The sequence below is a fragment of the Cinclus cinclus genome, chromosome Z, assembly GCF_963662255.1.
Source record: "Cinclus cinclus chromosome Z, bCinCin1.1, whole genome shotgun sequence".
Taxonomy (NCBI): Eukaryota; Metazoa; Chordata; class Aves; order Passeriformes; family Cinclidae; genus Cinclus; species Cinclus cinclus.
Genome location: NC_085084.1, coordinates 53,289,469 through 53,315,692, shown reverse-complemented (window position 1 = coordinate 53,315,692; position 26,224 = coordinate 53,289,469). Strand labels below are relative to the sequence as shown.

At 36.3% G+C, this 26,224-nt stretch overlaps 1 protein-coding gene across 1 annotated transcript; it reads right to left on the bottom strand.

The window, feature by feature from the left end:
• Positions 1-201: 201 nt before the first annotated feature.
• TTC39B (tetratricopeptide repeat domain 39B) lies at positions 202-19,430 on the bottom strand. The gene is made up of 16 exons (XM_062512883.1): positions 19,299-19,430; positions 17,426-17,502; positions 16,232-16,299; positions 14,212-14,276; positions 13,947-14,052; positions 12,544-12,609; positions 10,871-10,979; positions 9,964-10,031; positions 9,817-9,876; positions 9,358-9,519; positions 8,264-8,355; positions 7,867-7,987; positions 5,859-5,970; positions 2,486-2,603; positions 1,280-1,396; positions 202-298 (listed from the first exon to the last, which is right to left on the bottom strand). The coding sequence occupies exons 1-16, from the start codon at positions 19,415-19,417 to the stop codon at positions 202-204; spliced, it is 1,557 nt and encodes a 518-aa protein (XP_062368867.1). The 5' UTR covers positions 19,418-19,430.
• Positions 19,431-26,224: the final 6,794 nt, after the last annotated feature.

Below are 26,224 nucleotides of genomic sequence, written 5' to 3'. Positions count from 1 at the left end.
TTTTATCAAACAAAATATAAGGTCTTCTTTAAAATAGCATGTAGATACAGTACAGGCGCTATACAGAAAACATCTAAAAGAATGACATACATCAAATCAGAAGTGACAGAAAACAATCATTATGTTCTCTATGATTAAAAGAAGATTGTAAAAAGATTGTGTAGGCTATTTATTGTATGCATGAAAAGCATTTCTCCTCATTCAAGGTGTTGAAGCAGGTGACACCTTCAAGCTGTCAAGTGCTGCATGAATTCTGAAATGCAACCTGGACTCCATAGAGTATTCCTTGTAGTTGTTTCTGCAAAACAGAAAACTTATTTTAAGCAAAATACATTTAGGACTGGATTGTTTCTACTTCCTATGTTTTTAAGTTAACAGTCCTTATTCTTTCAACAGGAAACTGAGATGGACACAAAGATGAGTTATGAGACATTTAAAGCTACATCCACAAATTGAGCAAAGACTTAGACTGGTACTAAAATTAAATGTCCTGATAAACTGAACCCATGTCTCAGAATCTCTTTCACTTATTTTGATTCTTTCATTAGCCCTCCTTATTACTAAAATTTGCTATGAAAAGACAAGCCAAAATACTACAGAAAAGGGTTTTAGTAGAAAATGTATGTTTCTGACTCAGAACACAATTCAGCTGGAGTACTAAAAGTATTTGCAGAAATTGTATTCTGTAAATCACATTGCCCCCAAAACAAACAAATAAACAAAAACCCATGAGGGGACACTACTACAAGACTGGGCTACTCCTCTGTAAACACAAGGGAGATTCTCTCTCATACTACAATCCACAGATGATGCAAATATGCTGCTCTAGAGTAAATTAAACCTCAGCTGGTCTGTAAACATATGTGAAAGGAAAAAGGGGCGTGGTCACACTGGTATACCAGCTTTTAAGCTCCTTTTATTAACACCTTTAGTGGAGCTGATTTACTTCCCACAGCTGCCCTCTGGGACAGAATGGTACATATCCCTTCCCTGGACTCTCCAGCTTCATCCCATGCATGCAATGGACCCTCAGCATCTCTGTAGCCCATACAAGAAGGAAACATTTTCCCTTCATAACGCATCTTATTCGAATCTGTCTACTCCACTGTGTCTGAAGTCTCATGAAACTGCAAAATTCAGCTATACTAGAGAAGTTCTGCAAATCACAAACAGAGATTTTAAATTACTTGTATTTTGCAAGGAAGAAAAAACACTTGCTTTCATTGCTACAAATACACACCTATTCATAATGTACAAGGTGATAAAAAAATCCACCTACTTTGCAGTTTCTATGTATCTTATTGCTTTTTCTCTCTCGTCCTGTTGTTTGTACAGCAGACCCAATTCATACAGTGTGAATGGCACCAAGTAACTGTCATATTTTATTTGCTTCTCACTAGAAAACCAGAAAAATACAGAAATAGTTACTTACAGCCCTGTCTCGAGTGACCAGTTAACTTTTAAAAGCAATCACTATCTATAACAGCACACAGCCAGAAAAAACATTCTGAAGCCATGTTTACTGGTTAATTCTGTACATACTGATAAACAGTCTTAAAGGGCTAAACAGCTCTAAACATGTAGAAAATAAAGCTTAATTAAATATAGGTACTCAATTCACCAGAAAACTTATCCTCTCATCCATGCAAAACATACAATTTATGAAGAACTGTTGTCTTTAGATTTTTAAAAGTATCTCAGCTATAAAAGCCTAGCCATTGCCAAGTATCTTTGGAAAAAAGATGTTTCAGGAATAGTTTTCTTTTAACTTGCAACCACTCAAACCCCTCTGCCCTATAACTTGCAATGTGCTTGACTAAACTCACATAGGATCTTAGAAAAGAGAAAGAGAAAACAAGATGGCAAGGGAATTAAAATATATTCTCAATAACGAATTCCATTGTTCATTATTCTAAATCACTTGTTAGAAACACTGCATATGTAAATGTGCTTCTTCAGCCCAAACACCTAAAAACTTATAAGAAGTTTTCAACTGCAACCTGTACCTGACTCATGTTTTATATAGAAAAGCTATTACAGCTGATACGGATCTGACACCTGGAAATCCATAGCACAGGAAACACCAGACTTCAACTAAAACAAGTAACAACAACTTCTCATCTGCATAGGTAAGCATTAACTACTGAAGTACTGAGTAATAAATTAAAACTAAAAACAAACAGGAAACCTATATGAATTGTTTTTAATTACAGGTAGCTCTGCAAATACAAATCCAAATGTATTTTGGTATGTTAGCTGGCAGTTTGATTTATTTAACCTCAGACACCACATATATCAAGCAATAATAAGTGTTAAATTGCTACAGAAAAATACAAGCAAAGTTTTCTGATTCTCTAACTACTTTCAGATGTATTTTATCTAAACACAGTGTTTAATTACTCAAAATTTGAACATAACAGCTGCAACAGCAGTATCAGAAATGTCACCAAAAGCTAGGAAATCTATTTCTGTTATTTTTTTTTACCTTTGAATTACTTTACTGAAACATAATTCAGCTTGCATGAGTCTTCCCAAGTGTTTCAGGCAGAGGCCTTTCAGTAGCTGCAACATGCACGCATCATCCACATAGTATTCATTGTGATCTAACAGTAAAAGTGAGACAGGTCAAACAATTTGAAAATACAATGAAAAGGAAAATTAGATTTTCAGTAGGGAATACTCAGGAATATTCAGACTCAGGATGTTGTTTCTCATGTTCTATACCTCAAAATGTACATAACCTTCAGACATGATTTAAAATACTGTCTAGTAAAGAAGATGTGTCCATGACTTCTGTATCTTTCGCTTAAAAGACATGCAAAGAAGAAATAAGAAGAAACTGAAACATCCAACAAAGAGGCATAAACTTAATTAATTGAAGATTAAACAGTCATTAATTAAATATATTGCCTTAATTAAACAGCCATTAATTAAAGAATTCTTACTTCCAGTAGTTAAAACTATCAGTGAGACAGAAACCATCACATTATCTTAATACCTCCCCCTGCTACAGAGCACTGGCAGACCTCCAGTAGCACTAGCAACTTAAAAAAATACCTGCAAAACCACACCATGACTCTTACAGAACACTTCAGATGAATCATTTTGCAGTACAAATTCAATAAACCATGTTTACTGGTATTTTTATCATCACTGAAGTTTGATAAGCCTCAGTTGTAGTGTATCATATTTGAAAAATTCAATGAAGTTTTATGTTCAATAGGACTAAAAATACCAGATGAAAGAGGGGGTGCTTGAATCAATTCCAAATTTACTTAACAAGTTAGTTCCCTTAGTTTGTAGCATTTGCTGGCTACAAGGAAGGCAAAGAAAGGAAAGAAAACACATATGGATAGACAGATGGCACCACATACATTAACAATTCAGGAAGCAAAACACTCTCCCTTCAGATCATGTTGTTTACAACTAATTACCAACTCTCTAAGGTCACATTAATTTTTCCTTAATAGTCTGCCAAAGAAATCCTACGTAAACAGTCCTGAAACATGCAAGACTAATGCATTTTAGGATTCTGCAAAGTGCTCTGCCACCATGCTCAGACTTATTTCTGTCTGTGTTTAAACACAAAGTCTTGACAGATCATAACTGACAGACTGCGCTTTTAGTGACAGTAGAAGTGCAGCACACAAGTACTTTGTATTCTCTCCAGCCTGTTTTGCTAGACTAAGGTATTGGATTCTGTGACTGTCTCCTGAAGGACTCATTCATTGAAATTAATGGGGGCATGCACTGATGTCAGTAAGGGCTAGCCAGTTTTTAACAACTTTAACTAGCAGTCTTATTTCCCAGAAGAATGAAAGCTATTATGCCAAAAAATTGACACTAAATGACAACAAATGCACAAGCCAATGTAACACAGACAACCTTTCAATAAATGTGGAAGAACCATCTTTGCAGCCGCAGTGCTCTATAGCAAAGGAATTCTCATTACCAAGAAAAAAAAACAAAACAAAAAACAAACAAAACAAAACAAACAAAAAAAAGGAAAAAAAAATAAAAATCACCACCAGAAATCTTGGGGGGGAAAAAAAAAAGCCAAAACACATCTCTAATGTTTTTCATTTGTTCCTCCTACCATCTCTATTTTCAGCTCCATACAATATAAAATTACTTTCAGTCCTTGAGAGATTCCATGCTGTGCCTATTCATGTGAAGCAAATGAAGCAAAACCAGTTCTAAGAAGTCTCAATCCCTAAGTGACCTTCATGTATAATCAACACCCTTTTTTCACAGCACCTTAGCAATCATTTGACATTACTACAACTAAAAACTGTCTCTTAAAATTGTATTGTAAACTTGTCACGCTCTGCTAAAAGCCTTAATCACTGTTTTTTAGGGACTCAGCAGTAACTCTGGTAATCAGAGCTTTTATTTTCACTGATTCTGTATTTTTAAAAGCAGGTCAAGATCACATATGTGAAGTCCAGAATAAAATGACATCTGACTGATGTTATTACTATAAAAATACACAGAAAAGATATACACTTCCAGCTATATCCTATTTGCAAATAATGAATTTCCATAAGAAAAACACAGTGGTTTTATTTCTGTTGCTTTTATTCTGCTACCTTGTACATCTCTACTTAGGGATTCGATAGGAAATTTACTTCACTGTTAAAACTGATGAGCACTTCTTGTACAAACCTCTGCAGAATACAGCACTGGATTCCCAACAGGTTCTGCCAGAACCCTCCATGTGGAGCTCATGGCAATTACTTTATTTGCAAGTATCTTGCATAACACTACACTTTTGTTTTAATACCACAACAACAAAAGAGGAAAACACTTCTGATTTAAGAGGCACACTACTGATTCTGCAGAAAAGAGAAGGGCAACACAGAAAATAAAGGAACTCATCTCAAACATGGCCACACAGTTTACTCTCATTTGGTTTATACAGTCCAGATTTGACCATTATATATTCTATATTTCTTCCACATCCCTGAATAATTTCTTATGCATTGCCTCAATTTATACTGTAAATCATATTTAGACATATCTTACATTTTAGATTGCTGTTTTAACCACTGGTAAAACTAAGTTGCTAAATTGTTTGTAAGTGTGATTAAAGTCTGGGTTCAATATAAATTATTTTAGTGAATTATAATTTTAAAAGTTTCACATGAAAAGCAGTAATACTTATTATAGAAAAACTCAAAAGAGAATTTTACCAAAAAATTAACATGACAGGTGACAGAACCACCCTGATAAAATCTGATAAAAATCAAGCACTTGAGCAGTAAACCAGTTGCAATAATTGAATTTCAAGTCTTTAAGGGGTAAGTTATCGCCTGATTCTCTGAACATTGACCATGGTTTTACATCTTGGGGTAAAGTTTATTTGTTAAGTATGTTTCATTTTACAATTGGCAAACATGTTTATTTTGCCAGAAAGTAAAACAAACACTCATTTTGTGCACAGCATTTCATTGTATCTTTTATACTTTCTCATATTCTATGCATCACATGTCCTCTGTAATAAAGTGTGATATAAATTGATTTAGAAAATGTACTTTTCAGACATAAGACATTAGCAGATTATTGTCCAAGAAGACTCTCAAAGACAAGAAAAACTAAGCTAGACCAGTCATATGCTGTAATTAACAACCTCATGCCCTTGAGCTTCCTGTATTCATCTGCAGCATCAATTGAGCTGCATAAAGAACATATTGAAAAACCACTCCTAACTTTCAGCGGCTCCAAAACTTCCACGCTTAGATTTAATTAGCACATTGTCAAAGCCAACACTCACTTTGCAGAATATTCGAAGATAGAAGTATATAAAAATGGCAGCATTTCTTACAAGATTATTAACTTCACCTCGATCGATCACTTACTAGTTTCATTTTGTAGAGCAGTTTCTTCTTTTTCAATTGTAACCAGTAAGTTTTCAGTGAGATCTGCTCTTTTGCCCACAATTGCAAATCCATTCCAGACATACATCATTTCCTGATTAAAAAAACAAACAAACAAACCAACCAAACAAACAAAAAGGTAAGAAAAGCTCACAGAATTGCAAAAATACTTAACTAAAGAGTCCCTCTGAAAATGCTGTTGTGAAACGCTTTTGAGTACATAAAAATATACCAAAGCTTGTTTTGGTACAAAAATCTATGAATAGGAAAGAGAAAATTACGTTGAACATGTGTTAAATTTGACCTGGATTTCTATGTTTTTAATGTTTTGACACCTTTTTAATGGATCCAACTTTTAATACATCATGCATTTTCACAGGTCTTCAAAAATTAAACTGAAAAGATTTTATCAGGACAGTTTACTACCACCCACATAACATATCAGCAAAACTTGAAGCATTAGGTTCACCTTGTAGCTTCTGCTGCATGAACTAAAGGATGAATTACAAGTAGTTTCTTTCTAAAAGATGATAGGTAAATTTGGTCTGCATTTGAGTGTGTGCTTGTATACACAGTATACCTATGTAAGTATGTACACAAAAACACACTCGTGTGATTTTATATACATAAATATATATACAAAGTAAAACTGAAAGTAGATACAACTTTCTGGATACAAATGTGATTCCAGTAGGCATATCAAACACATGATTTTACTATAATTTCCACAAAATCATGTTGGAAAAACCAAGGCAAATCCTGGAAACAAATCTTCTCAGAGGCCTCAGTACAACAGCAATAAGCTTGTTTTGAAACATTATCACATTCTAAAACTTCAGGAGAATGAGGGTTAATGCTAATCAAGAAGGAGCTTTGCCAACATCTTTACTCAGATACCACAAACTAGAGTATCATTTGTTCTACTATGGCTGAAATTGGACCTCTGAAATATGAAGCCTAATGTCATTCTGAGGGTGATACAATACATTGGTGAAGTAATTCCACTTGTATTTGTACCTCAAATATGTAGGTTTTCAGACAGAGAAAAAATCTTGCTCTATCGAAGTCTGAAACAGTGTTATTAACATTATCAACTACATCATGCTAGATTTATTTCAATGCTGCAGTCATGTTTAATTTATACCTACTGAAATAAACCATACACCATATTTGGTTATGCCTAATCCATGATGAAAAAATTCCTAAATTAAAGGATACTGGATTTGACAGCAAGACCAAACATATATACTCACAATTTACAAGCACTCTGCTGTACAAGCCCAAGATAAATTTTACTTAGTCCTCTACATGCAATTTAATATAGAATGAATTTTAGAACAGGTGGATTAATTTTCTTTGGACTCCTATTTCTATAGCAATGAGCTTTAACATAAAAAATTCCTTGTCTAATTAGGTTTTTCATGTACAGTTGTTGGTAAATTATGCATGTACAAAAATTTTAGCATATACATATGAAAAGTATCACTGCTGTGCACATATAAACAGACTGTGCAATACTAATGACACTGACATCATTATAATATGGGAAATTAGAATAGCATTCTTAAAGTATCTTTAACTTCTGCACATTTTAATCAGACTCAATACAAGGGAAAAAAAACCACAACAAAAAACAACCACCACTCTTCATTTTCATCAGAAAAACAAAGTACCAAAGCACTCCTTAACTTCCTAGTGAGTCTAGAAGACAAGGACTAAAATTATGCCAACCTGAAGAACATGAATGCAGTTTTCTGTATGCTTTAATTGCTACATGAAAAATCTGGTGTTGTTTCAGACTGCCACTTAGTTGATACCATGATCCAGTCCCTAATACTTTTCACAAAAATCGCATTGCATGAATGCAGTAGTTCTTTAAAAACATTAAAATACAGACAATACCTGGCAATACTCTTTCTTCCCTGTATAATGAAGTATACTGATTTCTTTTTCTTTTTGAAAAGAATGAAAACAAAGCAAAAACAAATACCAAGGCAGGTAGTATCAGCTTCACTGGTTGAGGACATGCATAGCGTCGAGCTTTCCTTACTGCAAACTTCTCAGTTGGGATAGATTTTCCTGCAATTCTCTGTTTTAGGCCATCCACTTGTCTACAAGAAGGGAAAACGGAAGTTGTTTATTGGTATTTTTTTCATCTCATTTCAGTTAGGTATACTGTTTTCCTGTGAAATATAGCATCTTAAAATTGTTCTACACCACAGAGACCAGAGCTGTAGGATATATCTTTGCTGACAAAAGCAATTCCAATGCTAAAGGCAAAGAGAAAAAACAAAAAGATGTAATGGTTATAAGCAAGAAGTAAGTCATACAAGATAAAGACATGGGGGAAGAAAGAGTGCACATTCAGCTGCCTTATAAAAGTTTACCTGAATAAAGACACTATGTCCTCACCAGTACTCTTCAAATCATCCTCTGGAAGCATGCAAAGAATTGCTGCCTTCTGGAATACATATATCGCCTATTTCAAAAAGAAACAGCAACAGGTTACTAATTTTCTAATCTAATTTTCTATGTTTAATCGATATATTAAAGACTCAACTCTTTCACCCCAATTGCTGCAGCAGTGTTTCCATAATTCTCAAGCAGGTAGAACTGTAACAGTTTAGTATTTCCTTGGTCATATAGTTTATGCTGCAATTCTATCTTTAATGTATTTGTTAATACTTTATACTAGTCAGAAAGTTAGAAGTAACTGTTTGAAAGTCCATTACTGTTATTATATCATCTATTATATGTAGATACATGCTTGAAAAAAACAGAAGGAAATACCTGAGTACTGATTCAAATGAAGTTTAATAACTGCGTTTTGAAGAAAAAAACCCCAAACATAATTCTATTAAAGACACTTGCACCTCATGTTGAATATACTATCCTCTTCCTCTTCTGCCAAAAATGAGGTATATACCCTTTTTCATTGATATAATAAAACAGTAATCTATAGAGGAACAGACAATAATGCATGAAAGATTATTGACACATTGTTCATGGTTCATTCTCTGAAAAACCTTTTTACAAGGAAAAGATTATCTGATAGCCCAGCTTTTCTTGAGGTCCAGTTCCCAGCAGCCTTGCTCATTCTGTGTCACAAAGCATCAGCTGAGCAGGTGTGCCTGTTTATAAACACCAAACACAGTTTCTTCAGCCAAGTTTCACTGGTGAGTGTTAGAAGCTGACTTGAGAGACAAGTTTACAGTTTTCCTATCCCTCTTCTTTCTCCTAGCTCAGGTTAAGTACCTCCATTTTTGGAGGGCCCAAGGCATTGTTGATTGTGGTTCTGTTGCTTCAAAACATGAAATAAAAATTCATCCCTAATCACCCAGTTAAAACATTTTGGTGCCATTGTGTCTTTGCCTATGAGTTTCTCAGGAAGGCAAATATTACACCTATTATGCAAAATGAAAAGTAACTTTAACTGTAGAGACCACTGGTATATCAGAACAATGTCCACCTGTCCATTTACCTTAGACCACCTGCTCTCTTTGCTGAGCAGGTCTGCATACCGATATGCTTTAAGCCAGTCCTGCTGGAAGGTGTAGCACCACATCAGTTCCCAGTAACAGAGATGATGAATCTGTTTCCACTCTTGCTGGGCTGCTATACAGTCTTGGAACCTCAATTGTGCCTATGAGTAGTTAAAGAAGAATGATGAAAACTGGCTCAATTACAGCTCCATGTGAGAGCAATCTCAAATTACAGAGCAAATTCTTACCTAACACCCAGGTGGAGAACACCTGTCAAGTACAATGAGATAAACTTCCCCATCACTTTCACTTAGAGAGGACTGGAATCAACATTGACAGTGAATGTGATCAGGGTAACAGCATACTTATCAGTCCACCTGATACACAGATGAATTAGTTATTTTTTTCCCTCAGGCCAAACACTAAACAAAAACCTTAGAAAGAAAAAAATAACTTACCTTTTCAAAATTTCCTTTCAATGTATCTATTCTGGCAGCATAAAAGAGAATAATGGAACCCTTGAAAAGAGATGAGAAAAATAACCAGTTAGGAGTTTGAGCTTAGGGAAGTATATTTCTGTCATAAAAATTATTAAAAATACACACATTTGGAAATTTCTGGAGGTAGGGTTCAAGGAGACTGTCTGCTTCATGAAGATTGGCTTCCCCTGTACCTAGAAAACGTAACAAACCAACCTCAATGTACTTAAAAGAATCCAAGTTTCACAGATTAAGACTTTGTTTTCAAATCATATTTGACAGAACTATGGATGATTGCTTTATATTATTTCATCAAACTGTGTTTCTATAAAACTAAACTCTTGTCCCAAAGATACAAAGTACTTTAAAAATACTAAATTTTTAAATACTAAATGTCTGTAAGTAGAAACAGACTAGAATTGTAGGAATATTTTTTAGACTGCTCCATTATTGATCCTAGTTATATTTTTAAATCCCTTTTATTGCTTTAGCAAGTTAGGAAAACATTGCTCAGTTGCCTCTTCTCCTAATTTTGAACTCCATAATGAAATACAAGTGATACTGGAAGAAATGAAGTTCTCCTTAATTTCCTGATGAGCCAGAGGGACAAGTACTAAAACACTTAAATATTAAAGAATACGAAAATACGTGGCAAAGAAGCTTATAGAATTAATTATGACTTTTACTTCTAAATGGCAAAAGCAATTAATTCTGGGTGTATAGGCTTTTTTTTTCTGGAGATAGTTTTCACAACATCTGATGTTAATTTATGGATAATGACTTTTCTGAACTTAATACTGTTTCTCAACATTTTGCTGTTGAGACAGCCGTGCAAATGGAGCAAGATGTTAGTATAATGCTATCTACCCTCACTGTTTCTGCAGACACAGCTTTGTCATGGATATTAATTTTAGATCATAATTAAGTACACAACAGACTCCTATTTGGCCACAATTTTGAAATTCAGTTATAAAAATCAATCACAATATCTGTAAGGTGCAGCATGACTGAAAAGCTACACTGTGGGTCTCACCAAGGATTAAGGAGACGTAAGTATGATAAACCAACAGGGTGAAAGTACACAGAATGGCCCTCAAACTGTTGCCAGATGCGCCTTCCCGTAGTTGGCAGAGGCCCAACTCCTAAGAGATATCACAAACACATGCAGAATTAACTATGAGTATACAGAGTTACTACTAATTTCTTCTGGCTAACCAAATTCAGTTTTCCTTTCAGATGTAAGTACTTCATAATTCAGTACTTATCTCAAATCCAACACAACCCTCTATCAAAACATTTCTGTCACAGCTCATAGCACCCAGGAAGGAGAAGACTAATCTAACTCTTAAAATCATGCATTTCAGTGCTCTGGTGAAATGGGAACACCACATGAACCATGCAGACACACAGGTCTACAACCCTTCCCCATTATGTTTGACTAGGAGCCTTTCAGAATAACATCCTTCAACCTACGTTCAGTGGGAAACTCTCCCAACTGTTCCAGTGATACTTGGTGTGTCTTCCTTCACAGAAAACTCTGGTTTATACTCAATTCTCTTCCATCAAGTCAGCCATTACTTTGAGGTTCTGACCAAAATATTACCTCTGCTGATATATCAAGGTCGAAAGACAGATCCAGATGCATGGAGCCTTACACAGCTCTTAATACATAAGACTTCCCTTATGCTCCTGTTCAGACCATTACATAACAGCTTGTTTGGGGGGCGTTGAGATGAGCTCAGAGCCTCCCTGATCAAAAGCAGAGACTTCTCAGAAACATAATTTTGCCTCGAAACAAATATTAATAGGTCAGTTTTATTGCATACCAACTTGAGGAATTATAGGAAAATTCAAGCACGACAAAAAAAAAAAAAAAAAAAACAACGAACTTGTGATGATATTTCAAAATAGTTCCTTTTCGTTCAGCCTTTACTTTATTTTTAGTCAGGGAAAAACATGCATTTTGGAAGAGCTTCAGCATGAACCAGGTTTTTCAGAGGAAGAAACTGAATGAACAGGTCTCTACTGAAGTCTAATTTTACAACAGGAGAACCAAATTGTGGCCAATCTAACAGCAATAAGACCATATGGTGACTGTAGTATTAATAACTTGAGGTTCAGTTGTGTATAATTCTGTGGGCTATTTCATTAGGGTTTTTTGCTTCAGTTTTGTTTGGGTTTTTTCATTTCCTATGGGCATCACAAAGAGTTCTAAAGAGCTGTAAAATACTTACAAAACAAGCTACAGTACAAATAATTTTCTCATCCATGAAAAAAAGATGTACCTAGATTCCAGGGTGATACATGATTCTTTTTTCCAAAGAAATGGGCTGGGATTTTGGGTGGAAGAATGTAGAACTGTGATTCTTCCCTCAGTTACTGGTGAGGAATGTCAATTTCTGACTACATCAACTAGAAAAGAAAGCTGATATTCTCTACTTAAGGATCAGCAAAAAGAAAGGAAACTGCATTGGCAAAATCTCCTCTTAAGTAAACTAGTAACTTCCCATGGTTGTTAAAGAGCAGGGTATCACCATATGTGCTTTTATGCCTGTATCATCTAACCCATTTATCTCTTTAACAACACTAAAATACTGGTAAACAATCGAGATTATACTTCTAGTGTGGAATATATGAAATGAAATCCATCCAGTCTTTTTTCTGAGAAAAAAAATAAATTTAAAAAGCAAGTATCAAATCAAATACCCTATTGCCAGAAAATCCAATGAATTCTAAAAGTCGGAGGATCCTTCCTGGTAAAAGTGACAGCATCTGAAATACATTAAAAATAAAAGGACAATTAAAAACATGTACACTTAAAAAAAAAGTTAAATTGATATAAACATGAAGGAAAAAGGCATGTTACTATATTAAATGCTATTACACATTAGTAAAAAAGTAAAACACAGAAGAACTTGAAAGCAAACATTCATGCTCAGAATTCTGATGATCATCCAGCATGAAAATAGAGTCCAGCTGTGTTTCTTTGGATGTTCTATCTTCAGCTGGTCAGAACTGCTCAAAAGTTGTGGGTCTTCTGGAATTAAAGTCTTATCTATTTTGGTATTACTTACAACCTTACATCTTCCTTTATTATTATTCCATTTTATTGGGAGTCTCACAGAAGCTCTACTTGTTCCTCCTGTGGGAGCACTGAATCAGTAGATCAGTGAGTATAATGGTTTTAGAGATACTAGTTGTTGCCATCATACTTTAGCCCTCAATTTATAGGCATTTTTGTTCCCTCTGTAACTGCATCTTCCACATCCTACACAACAGAAAATATACAAACACCATAATGACCTTCTCAATGAGCATTAAGAAGCATATCTACTTGAGGGTCAGTTTTTAGAAAGTTCCCTAATACATTCTGCCCATCAGACACTTTTTCTGTTAAGCCTCCTACTGAGAAGACTCCATGAAGAATATGAGGGTTCAGAGCACTTCTGAACACAGTTGCTTGAATTTTAAAAGTTTGGTGCAGGTAGACCCGAGTTCTTCCAACCACACTCAAAATTTGCTATCTCTAATCTAGAACAATACAGAAATTATCACACTGGCAGAAATCAGCTTTCACCATTGCCATAACAGATGTGAAAAGGTATCAAAAGATATCTTTCTTGTAAAAAACATTTTTACAAAACAATTTTCTTTTGCACCAACTCAGTAAACTACTGCTTAATCTTCTAACTATAATTATCTATGTGAATCTAGAGTATGTCACTGAAGCAAAAGAACAGGATACATGGGGCAGTTAGAACTAAACGGTTGTTCCAGGTATTCTGTAACCACAGCGTAAGCACCTTTGAAAATCCTGCTACACACAGGTACATGCAACTGCTTTTTCTCTTCAGAAACACATACGTTAGTTACTCCCAGAGAATGAAACAGTTCAGAATAAACTAGTAGAAACATCCCAGAAAGCATACATGACAGAAGTTGTTGATTTCATGCCGCATAAAACCTACAAAGCCGGTATCTCTATTTTACAAATGTTTAAATATTAAATCAGTTACAGTACTGTATATACAAAGGAAGACAGTTCTACAGAATTATCCCAATGGCCTTTCTGTAACAGAAGAAATGTCTTGGCTTCCAAGAAGTCATACCAAGTTGAATGCTCCAATTCCAAGTTTTACTCCTCCTTCAAACTGGAAGTACGTTTCATTTTTGCTTTTGTTCCCCTGAGTCATCTGTAGCACCTGATGACATTCCCTTGTGACAGAGACAAAAGGAAGAGAAGGGGAAACACGACATAGAAATTATATTAATGACTATGATTGATACAAAAACATTCCTTTCTATTTTGCAGGCATTAATGCCACTCCAACTGCTTATATTGATGTTGAAGCCAAGTGTTATCTAATAGCTTACTTGTATATTTGGTAACTTGTCCTAATTTTGAGGCCACCTTTGATAAAGTTGATCATATTTTCATCCTGGAAGAAAAAGATTTAACTGTAAAGTATTGTGTATTCATATTGCACATAGCACATATATAAAAAGCCTCCAGCCACATTTACATTTATTTATAAGTTAATGTCATAGGAAACACTGAAAATGTTTTTCAGTTACCAGATCTGTCTCTAAGACTGATCTTAACACTTGCTCTAAGTTGTCAGGGAAACATTTGTTCAGCGCATATTACAAATTTCGTAACTGAAGAGAGGAGTGAAAGAGACAGTCGAAGTGTTACTTTCAGCAGAATTTGCAATGTGTATAAATGAACCAAGAAAGCTCTCCACCAGATGGTGCTGCAGGAACTGTTTCGAATATTTGGGAATGGCGACTCTGACACACACAAGGAAATCCACAGTAACAGGCAGAAGACAAACTGAAGAATCCCACGAACAGATGAAATTCCATTGATGATCAAAAGTAACAACATGTATTACTAAATTTATGTGCTTACTAACCTCTAGAAAAACCAAAACAAAGCCAAAATGTACTTGTCACCAAAACTAAATTCCTCAAAAGCAAGACATTATCAGTTCAACAGAAAGAATTGTTTTTCCTGCTAGAATTCATACAAAAGGGGAACATTTCAGAAATGTGCTGGCATTTCAGAAATGCACATTTAAATACTTAGGGACGGTATATACTATTCAAAAAATTAAAAAGTACCAAAAAAAAAGACCTCAGAACGATCAACCAAAGGAAATTCTGGCTTCCATAAAAGGATCACTATTTCAAAAGACGTCATCTGTCTTGTCTGGACACCCAAATGCAAGTGTTTCAGTACAAGAATACTATTTCCCTCTGAGTGGTTACATCTTTGTTATAGTAACCAACCTAACATGAATTGTGGTCAGACAAAGATGAAAAATATGGGGCAGCATGGCCATCAGTAGAGTGGGGTATTATAGTCAAAAACAATGCAGATTGGTGTTTTAGAGAAAACATACATCTAAGGGATTTTTTTATTATTTTATACAGTCCTAACTCACCTCCTTCAACAACAATTTCAAAATTCTTTTCATGGTCTTTAAAACAGACCACACTCACCCAACAAAAATAAAGAAAGTTGGTTCCACACAGTTAGTAAAGGAGCAAGCCTGTTATAGGAGAGACTAGCATTCCACTAAATAGTATTTCCTGATACTTCTGGCCAAATACTGGATCAAGTAGTTTGTAAGTATTTGCCAAAGGAACTTAATCTGACATTAGTATCTATGTGCCTCACTTCTTTCTTTATACTGGAAGAGATTATCTAAAACACATTCAATAAATACCTGTTAAACACTCACATATGTTAAAAAAGTATTAATAACTACTCCTGTTTTCAGCAATCAAATTTCAAACTGAACTTGAAAACTCTGTAGCATGAAGTCCCTGAACCACAACTTAAATCAATAGCACCAAACATCATAAAATACCAAATATTTCTGAGCTGAATTGTTACCTCAGCAATCCTAAGGCATACCCATTTTATAAACATTCATCACCGTATTATTCCTGACACCATGTGCACAGAGAGCAAGACTGAACTGGAAATTACATGTGCGTATCAGCTGAAGTTTTGTTAGCTGGAAAACATTCTAGTCGTTCACGCAAAATGACTTGCACTTTCAAACAATACACTTTTATACGCTGGATGCCGTCCAATATTTGCATCACAAAATGATTTGTGATGCAAATCATTTAAACATACCACCTCGTATAACATAGCAATGTATCTTTGGGTGATATACCTGGGTATCTTAATATCACCTTTGGTTATTCACACAAAGAGAGAATTTTGCTGAGCAGCACAGGATTTACCACACTTTGAATCGCTGCCATGAAATAACATTCACTAGCAAAAATTTGTTTTAAATATCACACTTATTGTTGGAATGACGTTTTACAAGTACTAATCTCCATTACACTGTCACACAAAAAAAGTTGACTTTACCTGTACAAAGGTGAGAGCCGCTTTTTGTAATAAGCATTCAGCATAGCAGATTTCAGCATGCATTTCCTCTATAAAAGAAAGAAAAGTTATTTACTATCAGCAAAGTCATTGTCAATATTGTCTTCTTGGGGTCAATGGAACAAACAAAATGCTGCCAAGACAAGAAAAAAAAAAGCAAAATTCTGCTGTTGCCATTTTGATAACTGCTGAGTAATAGCTGTAACACGCAAATCCCAACAGAATTTTTCTCTTTCCCCTTTTCTCAGACAAAACATTGGCAGAGCTGACCCTCAGTTTATGGCAAAAGCTACTTGACATTCCAGTAGATAGTCTCCTGTACTTTTCGTTGATTCTAAGCTTAACAGCCCACAGCAAGTCAGTCTTTCAGCCCTCCTTCCATGTCTTACAAGAAATTTCTGTAAATGAATGGTAACTCTCCCAGAGGTTCAGGCTTTTCCTACATTCACTGAGACATTATGTACAGGTTTTCACCAAGACATGCTTAACAAACTGAAAGCTCCAGGCAGACTTTCTGTCTTCATGCATTAAAGTACATTTGATTTAACACACATGACACGAGTTGCTCCGCACCCATGCTGCAAGACCAGCCACATGCACAAGGCTGTTGTATGTACAGTGCATACGTGGTGAGTTTGATGTGTCCAAGTATTAAAGAGGATTCTTGTGCCAGGTTAGAAAAAAATGCATACTTGAGTCTGCCTGAATCAGAAATAGGAGATCAGCATTTTCAGAGCCATGAACAATGTACTGATACCATTTCCCAAAACACCTTAAGGCAAAACAGACAAGCACAAAACTTGTTAATATATTCAGATTCCAATGCAACTAATGACAAGGATGTACTCATCCACATCAATGACTCTTACATTTTTGGGAGCTGTCTTATGTCAAAAAAAAAAAAAAGGAAATTTCCCTTCAGTTCGATAATGTGTTGTGAAGGGCATTCCTTTCTTAATTCATGCATGCTCAGAGATAAAAAAAATTAATTAGGCTGAATTCTCCACTGAAGCTTTGCATTCAAATTAGAAAAAAAAGATTATATATGTGGTTTGTATGTTTATTACTGTAAGACACTAGTCAAATCACAGAGTTAAGCGTATTTGTACACATTGGTAGGGAGAGTTTTGAGCTTTTTTCACTTTTTAATTTTAACTGCATTATTTTACCACTTACCTTCACTCAACTGGTCCACTGTCTGTTTAGACACTAGATTGGACAAGGATTCCACCACTGTGCTTCTCTTCCTGAATCTGAATAAGTCGTGTATGGAAGAAAAGAAAGCCATATATTTCAACACAAACCTGAATTTCATTACTGGAATTCATAATAATTTCCAACCAAAACTTACAGAGATTCTTATCAAAATTATCATCTGTCAACTGTTTCAATTCTTTCACGAGTCTAAAGGCTTGTTTAGGCTAAAAGCCTATGCAAGCCATTAAATGCATGCTTGCAGCTTCAATTTACCTACTTTAAATGTATGACAGCTTCAACCCCACTGCCACTCACTAGTTGCAGAGGTGTCTCTGATGCTGGGCAAGACATTTGAACTGGACTTTGAAGTTTTATGAATGGGTTTTTTCTGTTTCTTAAACTTGCACTCAGGACTAGAATTAAAAAATGAAAACAAGCTCTGTTTTCAACGTGAATGCTTCAGTACTTTAGGGTGGATTAGGCCAGATAAAATGCCAAAATAATAGCATACTCAACTTCCAAGAGATCTCAACTGTACATATTTTAATTCCAAAAAGTAATTTTTGACAAAAAATTACAAACAATTCAGCTTTATGAAGAAGCTAGAGAAACAATTCTACATTCAGAAAATGAATGCACTGTAAGATAGGGAGTCACTGATTATAAATACTAAGCATTAGCTTATCATTTGTTTACTCGACTTTTCACAGTGACAACTGTGGGACCCTGACAACAAGATTATGACACTACACATTAATACAATGCACACAAGAAAAGAATCAATCAGGGTACACGTAGTTATGGTCCTTCAAACGTTTAATTGACTTTCTCTTGCATTTTTATGAGTTTTATGACAGACTAGACCAGAGTACTCATGAATTAAAGTCTATATCCTGCAGAGATGAAATCCTGTACTGCAGCTGTCTAGACTAGAGGGACATCTAATCTTTCTACACACTAAACAGCATTGTTCAGATGAAAATGCAAATTGAAAGCACACTGAAAAAGATGCAGAAACTGGTGAGCCTTTCTCTTCTTCAGACAGGATCTGATAGCGTTTTCGCATTTCTTTTCTTTTTTGCCATGGCTAAAATGATGATGCTGTTAAATGTCTAAACTAATATCTGGCAGTCATTTCTTGGGAGATCATTGTGATAAAATATAGCCTAACCAATATTATGAGAAACCAGTAAAGAGAAATATTTTCTGTTTTTGTCAGAGGTTTGTTAAAACTTTAGCTTCCACAACCCATTTTCTAAGGATTTTTTGCTATTCAAAGAAAGACCAGAAGCAAAATGTTCCCTTAATTTCTGATGTAAATAATAGCTCTTTAATTTTAAGGTAAGCTAAATACATTTGTAACAACAATTAAAAAAACTTATTTGTTTTTCAGAAGAAACCTTAGTACAAGCCTAATTGTATTAGACTATTGGTTCAACTTTTGGAAATAACTTTTTAAAGAAGACTGTTTTCATGCTGGGAGGAACAATTCAAAATAGAGGCCTTTAAACTGTTGGAAAACAAAGTCACAGTTGTCAATAGCTCAGATAGTTCAATCATGTAAAGTCAACTTATGTTTAGGTCTACACATTGGACAAACCATTTACCCAACTTCAGTGGATATCAATACCCAGATACAGAATACAGGACAAGTCTGTTGTTTCTACAATATCATGTGGAAAAATATCCTTACCAGTAGTAACTGTGTAGTGAGACTTACTCCACCTTTAAAATTTAGACCACTATCTTAGAGAAAGAGACTGCTTTAAAAGCATACAGAGAACTGGGATATTTCACAAAGAATGCTTATTGGGTTTAGTACCTCATAATGGTTGGGCTCGCTTGGACTTACCTTTGGCAGGTTTGCAAAGCATCCTTCATTGTAGAAATTCCCATTTGTATATCCTGCTGTTCAAAGGTCATTGCAGCTTGCATAACTAAGATAGTGCTGTATCCAAGTGCATGGTACATACTATCTTTGGACCTAGGGAAAACATGAATCTTGTGCATTTAAGCAGCACTTTACAAAGCAATACAAAATTAAATGGAGAGGCACTTGTATTAATTTGTGAAAAGACAGAAGAATTAAGCAGGAAAACTACAGATCTGAGAATATAACCTTGTAATATCATCTTACATCGAGGTTGAGTTTAACTACAGCTGATTTTAAGAGATAATATCCCTGGCCTACTGCCTTCCTCACTCAAGCTCTCCAGAGGACAAAAAGCAAACACTTGATAGCTGTGTCATCCTTTTTATGTTTCATTTAAAGCTGTCCTTGAACTTGTTCATAGAGCACCAACACATCACTCTTAATCCATTCTTACAAGCACCAAACTGGAGGGCAGGAACCTAACTCCACTCTATTAACAGGTGCTACATATACCCCTCTTGCCAACACACCACTTAATACCATGCGCTCCTTTCAGACACAGACAGGAGAAGAACAGTGCATGGGATTAAGATACCAGGCCTGAAGATCAGCTACCCAGACCGCCTCCCACAAAGTCACAGGTAAGACAGATTTCCCCTGTGAACCTCTCCATATTCTTTAATTCTCTACATCTGCACTGCCATGCTTTTCTTCTCAGCGGAAGAAAGGCAACAAGGTAACAAGGAGAACTACTCAGAAAATCGGAAGATGAGCTTAAAGATAAAAACCAGACTCAAACATAATATGAAACACAACAAAAAGAGTACTCTGGAGTTTTGTTCCAGCTCTTCTAGTGTTGTCAAAAGCAGTTTCATTGTACAAATGATTTGATCAAAGATGCAATGAATAAGGTCTTGCTTCACAGCTTCTCCCCTCTGCATGAGGAAGATAGTTTGAATGACAAGCTCTAACATAACAATTCAGTGCTTCATCAACAGTTTTGAGATGGTTTTAATGACAAAAATAAATAAATAAATAAACCCCAAATATGGATAAATGCTCTTGGACAAAAGAGAATAAATTAGAAATACTATCTTCAGAGACTTTAAATAAATCTTCAGGTACTAGATATTGTCGTGTACAACAACTTCAGGAAATAACAGAATATTACCATGGACGAAGTAGTTCCAGTGCTTCAGAGAACTTATTGTTTAGAAATAAGTTCAGTGCCATTGAACATTCTTCAAGAGCACACTTGAGATCCATCTTGGCTGCCCTGAAAAACAGATTCTTAGCTTACTTAAACTGCAAATATAAACAAAAAATTTGAAGAAGTCTTTTCCTTAATGTAACACAGAAGGTCTTTTATAGTGATTTTGTTTTATTCTGTTTTCAAAACTTAGCTTTTCAGAACCAAATCATACGCTTAGCATTTTACCTATGTTACACAGATGTACCCTCTGCTTATTTAAGCAATGTTTATGGTTTTGTCCTCCTATTCTTACCAGAGAAATTCTCAACTTATCACTGTGTCCAAGCTCTCAATCTTTCCCATCAGTAGAAATGCTGTTACAGACTCTGCATTCATATCAGAATCTCAAAAGAGGTCACAGGATAGTATGTTCATCCAAAAAATGCAGAAAATAAGACATTAATTCAGCAAACAGGTACACTATAAATAGTCCTGTCAAAAATCTGTAGATGTGCCAATAGCTTTTGTTCATTCTAATTCACTTCAAGTACAAGCACTTGCACTTGCTTAAGCAGAAGCCACCTCAACAAACCCATTATTTGGCTAGTTCTGCCTGAAATACTCAGAAGCATATACTCACAAATTATTCCACAGGGTGAACTGGGGACAAACTGACAATCATGGTAGTGACGTATAGCTGGAAGCTACACAGCCACCAATGTTCACAGCTGGATCTCAAAAAGATAATCTCCCTACAGCTTTAAAACAACAGGTTTAAACTAGATAATGGGCTTTCTCCAAGTAAGGTTTAGCGGTGGTAAGCAACAGATCATGGCAATGAGATAAATATTTAAGTACTAACCAGAAGAGAAGAACTCTAAAGGAGTAATTTAAGAAGAGAGCAACAGAGGAGGGCAGCTGCTCTAAATCTAACAGTAATGCACACAAAACAAAGGTGGACAGGGGATTTTTTCACTCTCCGAAGAAGTGTTAAAAAAATTTAAAAATACTTGCCTATAAAGGCCAAATTTTTTTTTAAACCATTCAATTTTATTAGTTAATTGTAGGAACAGCATCTGCTAGGGAAAAAATGCCAAATAAATATCTTTAGCTAGATGTAAAGGCTGATTTTATTTCCTAGTACACAAGCAAGGACCTGAGTTAGTCCCTTAGCACACCATCCCTACCCTCTAGGTGTTCCCATGCTTCTGAATCCTCTTTTCACATTCCTGTTTAAGAAAACTCTTTCAGTTGGTCCATGCCTAGTTAGATTACTCATACCATTTGCTCTGCCTTTCCTGCTAGGAAGGATGGGTTAGTTGCTTCCAAAAGTTTTTCAGGAAGGTAAAAAAAAAGGGTGGGAGGAGAGTGGGGGAAGGAAATTTTTGTTCCCTTAAATACCAAACTGGCACTGGTTGTCTTTAGTGGCCAAATAAAAAAAAAATCAGTAACTAATGTTCACATCTACTAGACACCAATAATTATTTTTTATTTTTTCATACTTGCACACTACAATTATTTTGTGACTAGCACTGAAGCAGTGGCCTATTCCAAGTCTCTTCCCATACAAAAGTCAGGGTTGATACTAACATGAGTGCAATCTGCAAAACTACAGAGGACAAATGGCCCTCTTGGTCCTCTCCTCCTTGCAGGCATAACTTGATGGTGGGCCAAGAGGTCTGTCAACTATGGGAACAGGAAAAACCCATGTGATGCAATGTGGAAGTATTGTAATGGCAATACTTCACAGAGCAAGGAAAATATGAACAGTCATCTGAAGTTAAGAGACTGAAGAGAATGGCAAGCAAGACATGCATAACCACACAGTTCATAACACAATCTAAGGGAAGGCAGATCACTTGTAACTACAGGTAATTTAACAACTGATGACTGCTTTATAAACTTTGTTTTGAAGTACTTGTGTTCAGCCTTAAAAGAGTATGCTTCTCATGTGAGAAGCAACAGCAGAGAAACAGTATTACAGTACTCCACCACTGTAGCACTTTTCTGAAGGCAAAAACCAAGGTGTGATGGCAATGTTTTGTTTCCAACTGCTTTACTAAGCCTCATGTTAGTGAATAAAAATACTTTTGTATGTACTTGCATTTTGCAAATCTGCACACTTGCTACCCTGCAATCAGGAATTGCTGGAACTTCCCCTGGACAGAAAATCTAATCTATATTTCATTTAACACACTGACAGACAAGATAGTATTTCATCTGCATGTGTGGACACTATGCCATCAGGCTCCCAAATCCCATCATACAACCCACTCAAATTTCACCACAGTACATATTAGTATTTGCAAAATTATTCCAAATACAAGGGTCCCTAAGCAACCTGGTATCGTGCCAAAACTACATTTTCTTTGTTAAATGGGTAAGCAGCAGATCACTCCAGCACCTGGCTATCATGTTTTTCCCCTCTATTACAGACTATTTCCTGTGATGCTGTCTATACATGACCAAAGTCTGCAGACAATGCAAACAGTATTCCTTAAGTTAGGGTATTTACTATTCCCTGCATCAAGCATGCTTATGAAGTTACCCTGCCACTTCAGATATAAAACTTGGCAAGCTAGTTTTCTCAAACTGTTATTTCTGATAAGTGAATCACTTTCTCTACCAGTGAATTCCTCATTCCTGTTTCATTACTCTTCCTGTACGTTTTCTGCTGTTTTCCTACATCCTGCAGCAGAGGAACTTAACCAGAAGGATGCATTTCAACTCAATCGTAACTTGATACCAGAATAATCAAAAGAAAGGAGCACACTGACTCAGAAGCCACTTGGCTATCTTTCCTGGCATTCCTATGCAGAGGCTCAGAATAACCACATTTCCTCTTCTACTCTCAAAACATCACAAACCAGTTTCTACTGCAAGTTACCAGACTGACTAACAGTTCAGTCAGTAACACTGACTCTCACTCTCTTTCTGACTCATGTTGTTTGCCTTCTATCTTTTTTTTTCCCTACCTCCACATAGTTTTCCTGGAATGGACAAGAACTTTATACATTTTACCACACTAGATGAGCTTATTCTTTAATTTGCCTCAGAGCAGATTAAATTAACACTACTTCAGTGATATTACTATGGATTTTAAACCTGGTGTCATTGTTTAACCCCAGCTGACATCCAAGCCCCACACAGCTGCTCACTCACTCTCCCACCAGAGGGATAAGGGACAGAATCAGAAGGGTATAAGGTAGAAAACTCATGGGTTGAGATAAAGGCAGTTTAATAGGGAAAGCAAAAGCCACACACACAAGCAGAGCAAAACAAGGAACTATTTCACTGCTTCCATGGGCAGGTGGGTGTTCAGCCATCTCCAGGATAGCAAGGGCCCCTATCACAGGTAACAGTAACTTGAGAAGACAAACACCATCACTACAAATGTCCACCCTTCCTTCCACTTTTTCCCCCAACTTTATATATGGAGCATGATGTCTTATGGTATGAAATATCCTTTTGGGGCACAGTTTGGGTCACCTGCCTCTGCTGTGTCTCTTCCCAACATCCCACATACATGCAGTTTCTACATGAAAGGCCTTGACTGCATGTAAGCCCTGATCAGGAACAACAAAAACATCTCCATATTATCAACCCCATGTTCAGCACAAATCCAAAACACAGCCCCATACCAGTCACTGTGAAGAAGGTTGACTCTACCCTAGCCAAAGCTAACATTTATCTACCACTTATTCCATACCCTCTTAAGTCACACCAAGTTTCAAGCTTCTCAATATCCCACCACCTTCCCTACTTATCTGTTTTGATAGATATACAGACATCATTATGATCCCCTAGTCTGTGGAACACCTCTGTCAAATGTTGATAAAATGCACACAAAAAAAAAATGACTGTTGAATCCATGCATTCTGTGACTTTGGCTTTCACCCTTGGTAATAGCCTTTCCAACCAGACAGTGATGTCTTGCCACAACTTAGCAGCCCATTTGGGCTTACCCCTAGGCCGCCAGTTACTGTGCTTCCATTGCTGCCACCACACAAAGGTAAAAAAAAAAAATGCATTGGCCACTCCTCTCCTTCAGCAATGTCCAAGGACAACTAGGAGGGCTTTCATCTCTGCATATTGATTCAATTCATGTTCTCCTCCAGCAATTTCTGTTACTTGTCATAGGGGATTCCATATAGCTGCTTTCCCACAAGACAGAAGTACTCATCAGTAAACAAGCCATATTGCTTCTCAGTTTCTGGGAATTTATTGAGTAGTGGGGTCTCTTCAGTACAAGCCTCGTACCATTCCAAAAATCTTTGCCTTCTGGCCAATCCATGATTAATTCTAAGTTTCCTATCCAAACTCTTTACGAGATCAGTGCAACCCCCTTACTCCACGTAGCATCTGCTGCATGATGTGTAGAGGAGACCCTCCCTTTGAGTATTCAACTCAATGCAGGTAACCGTGGTGTCAGAAGCTGTATTTCAGCACCAATCATCTCTGAAATGGCTCAGACACTTTGAAACTGCCAATATCCCCCCTTCAGTTAGAATAGAGTGTGTTCAGATCCTCTGTATGCTCAGCTCCAAAAACCTAGAGGTCAGCCTCTGGTGATTTCTGCCTGAGGCTCCAGGTAGGTCCATTCTCTCCAGTTGCAATGAAAAGAAAATGTTTTACATCCTGCCCTGTACAGACTGGCCTGAGGGCTACAGCATAAACTATTTCCTACTTGACTTGTTCAGTTGTTGCTGCTCAGGTGGCTATTTGAAACCATTCTTCTTCCAGGTCATTTGATAGAGTGGGCTTACAACCAGACTGTAAATTCGAATGTTCATTCTCCAAAATCCCACAACACCTAAAAAAAATCTTGTGTCTTTTCCTTGTTTGTTTGTGGAGTTATCTGTTATCTTAACAACAACCATAGGATTCTGACAGTGTCCATCTTGCCATTTGACTCCTAAAAGCTGGATCTGTGTGTAGGTCCCTTTATCTTACTCTGTTTTATGGCAAAACCAGCTTTTAAAAGGATTGGATCATTTGCTTCCTTTGCTCAAAAACTTCCGCTGTATCTTCTCACAAAGTGGTATCATTAATATATTAGAGGTATTCCAGAGCTCTACCTTGTCCCAGTCTTCATCAGTCTATGGCAGATGATACTGCTGTTGTTTTTATCAATTCCTTTGGCAATAGAGTGTAGGCCACAGTTTGCTTTTGTTTAAAGCCGTGTCCATAGTACCTGGAATCTACTACTGGTGGGAAGGAAACACAGCTGTATCATCTGCCACGGACTGATGAATGTGGCAGCATGTGGCTGCCTTTGATTCCAGCTCATATGGAAGTTTCAGTATGTCCAGCACACCAGGACTCAGAGGTGGTATGACTTCATTCAGGCCACAATAGTTTACTGTCAGCCTCCAGTCTCCATTGGACTTTTATACTGGCCATATGGGGCTGTTAAACAGTAAGCAGGTCTTGCTGATCATTCCTTGGCTCTCTAGGTGACAAACTAGTTTATAAATTGGAATTACAGAGTCTAGACTGTGAGACACTGCTTCTGGTGCACTGTTGTGGTGGCAACTGGCACCTGCTGTTATTCATCCCCAGAACAAACGGGACATCTGAAATTTCTTCCATCTAGAGGGCAGGTATACTGAATGTCCACCAACAACCTTTTGAATCCTTGAATATCCTCTGAGATAGTCTATGCCAAGGATGAATGGAGCCTCTGCTCCCATCAAGACAGGGTACTTCTGCC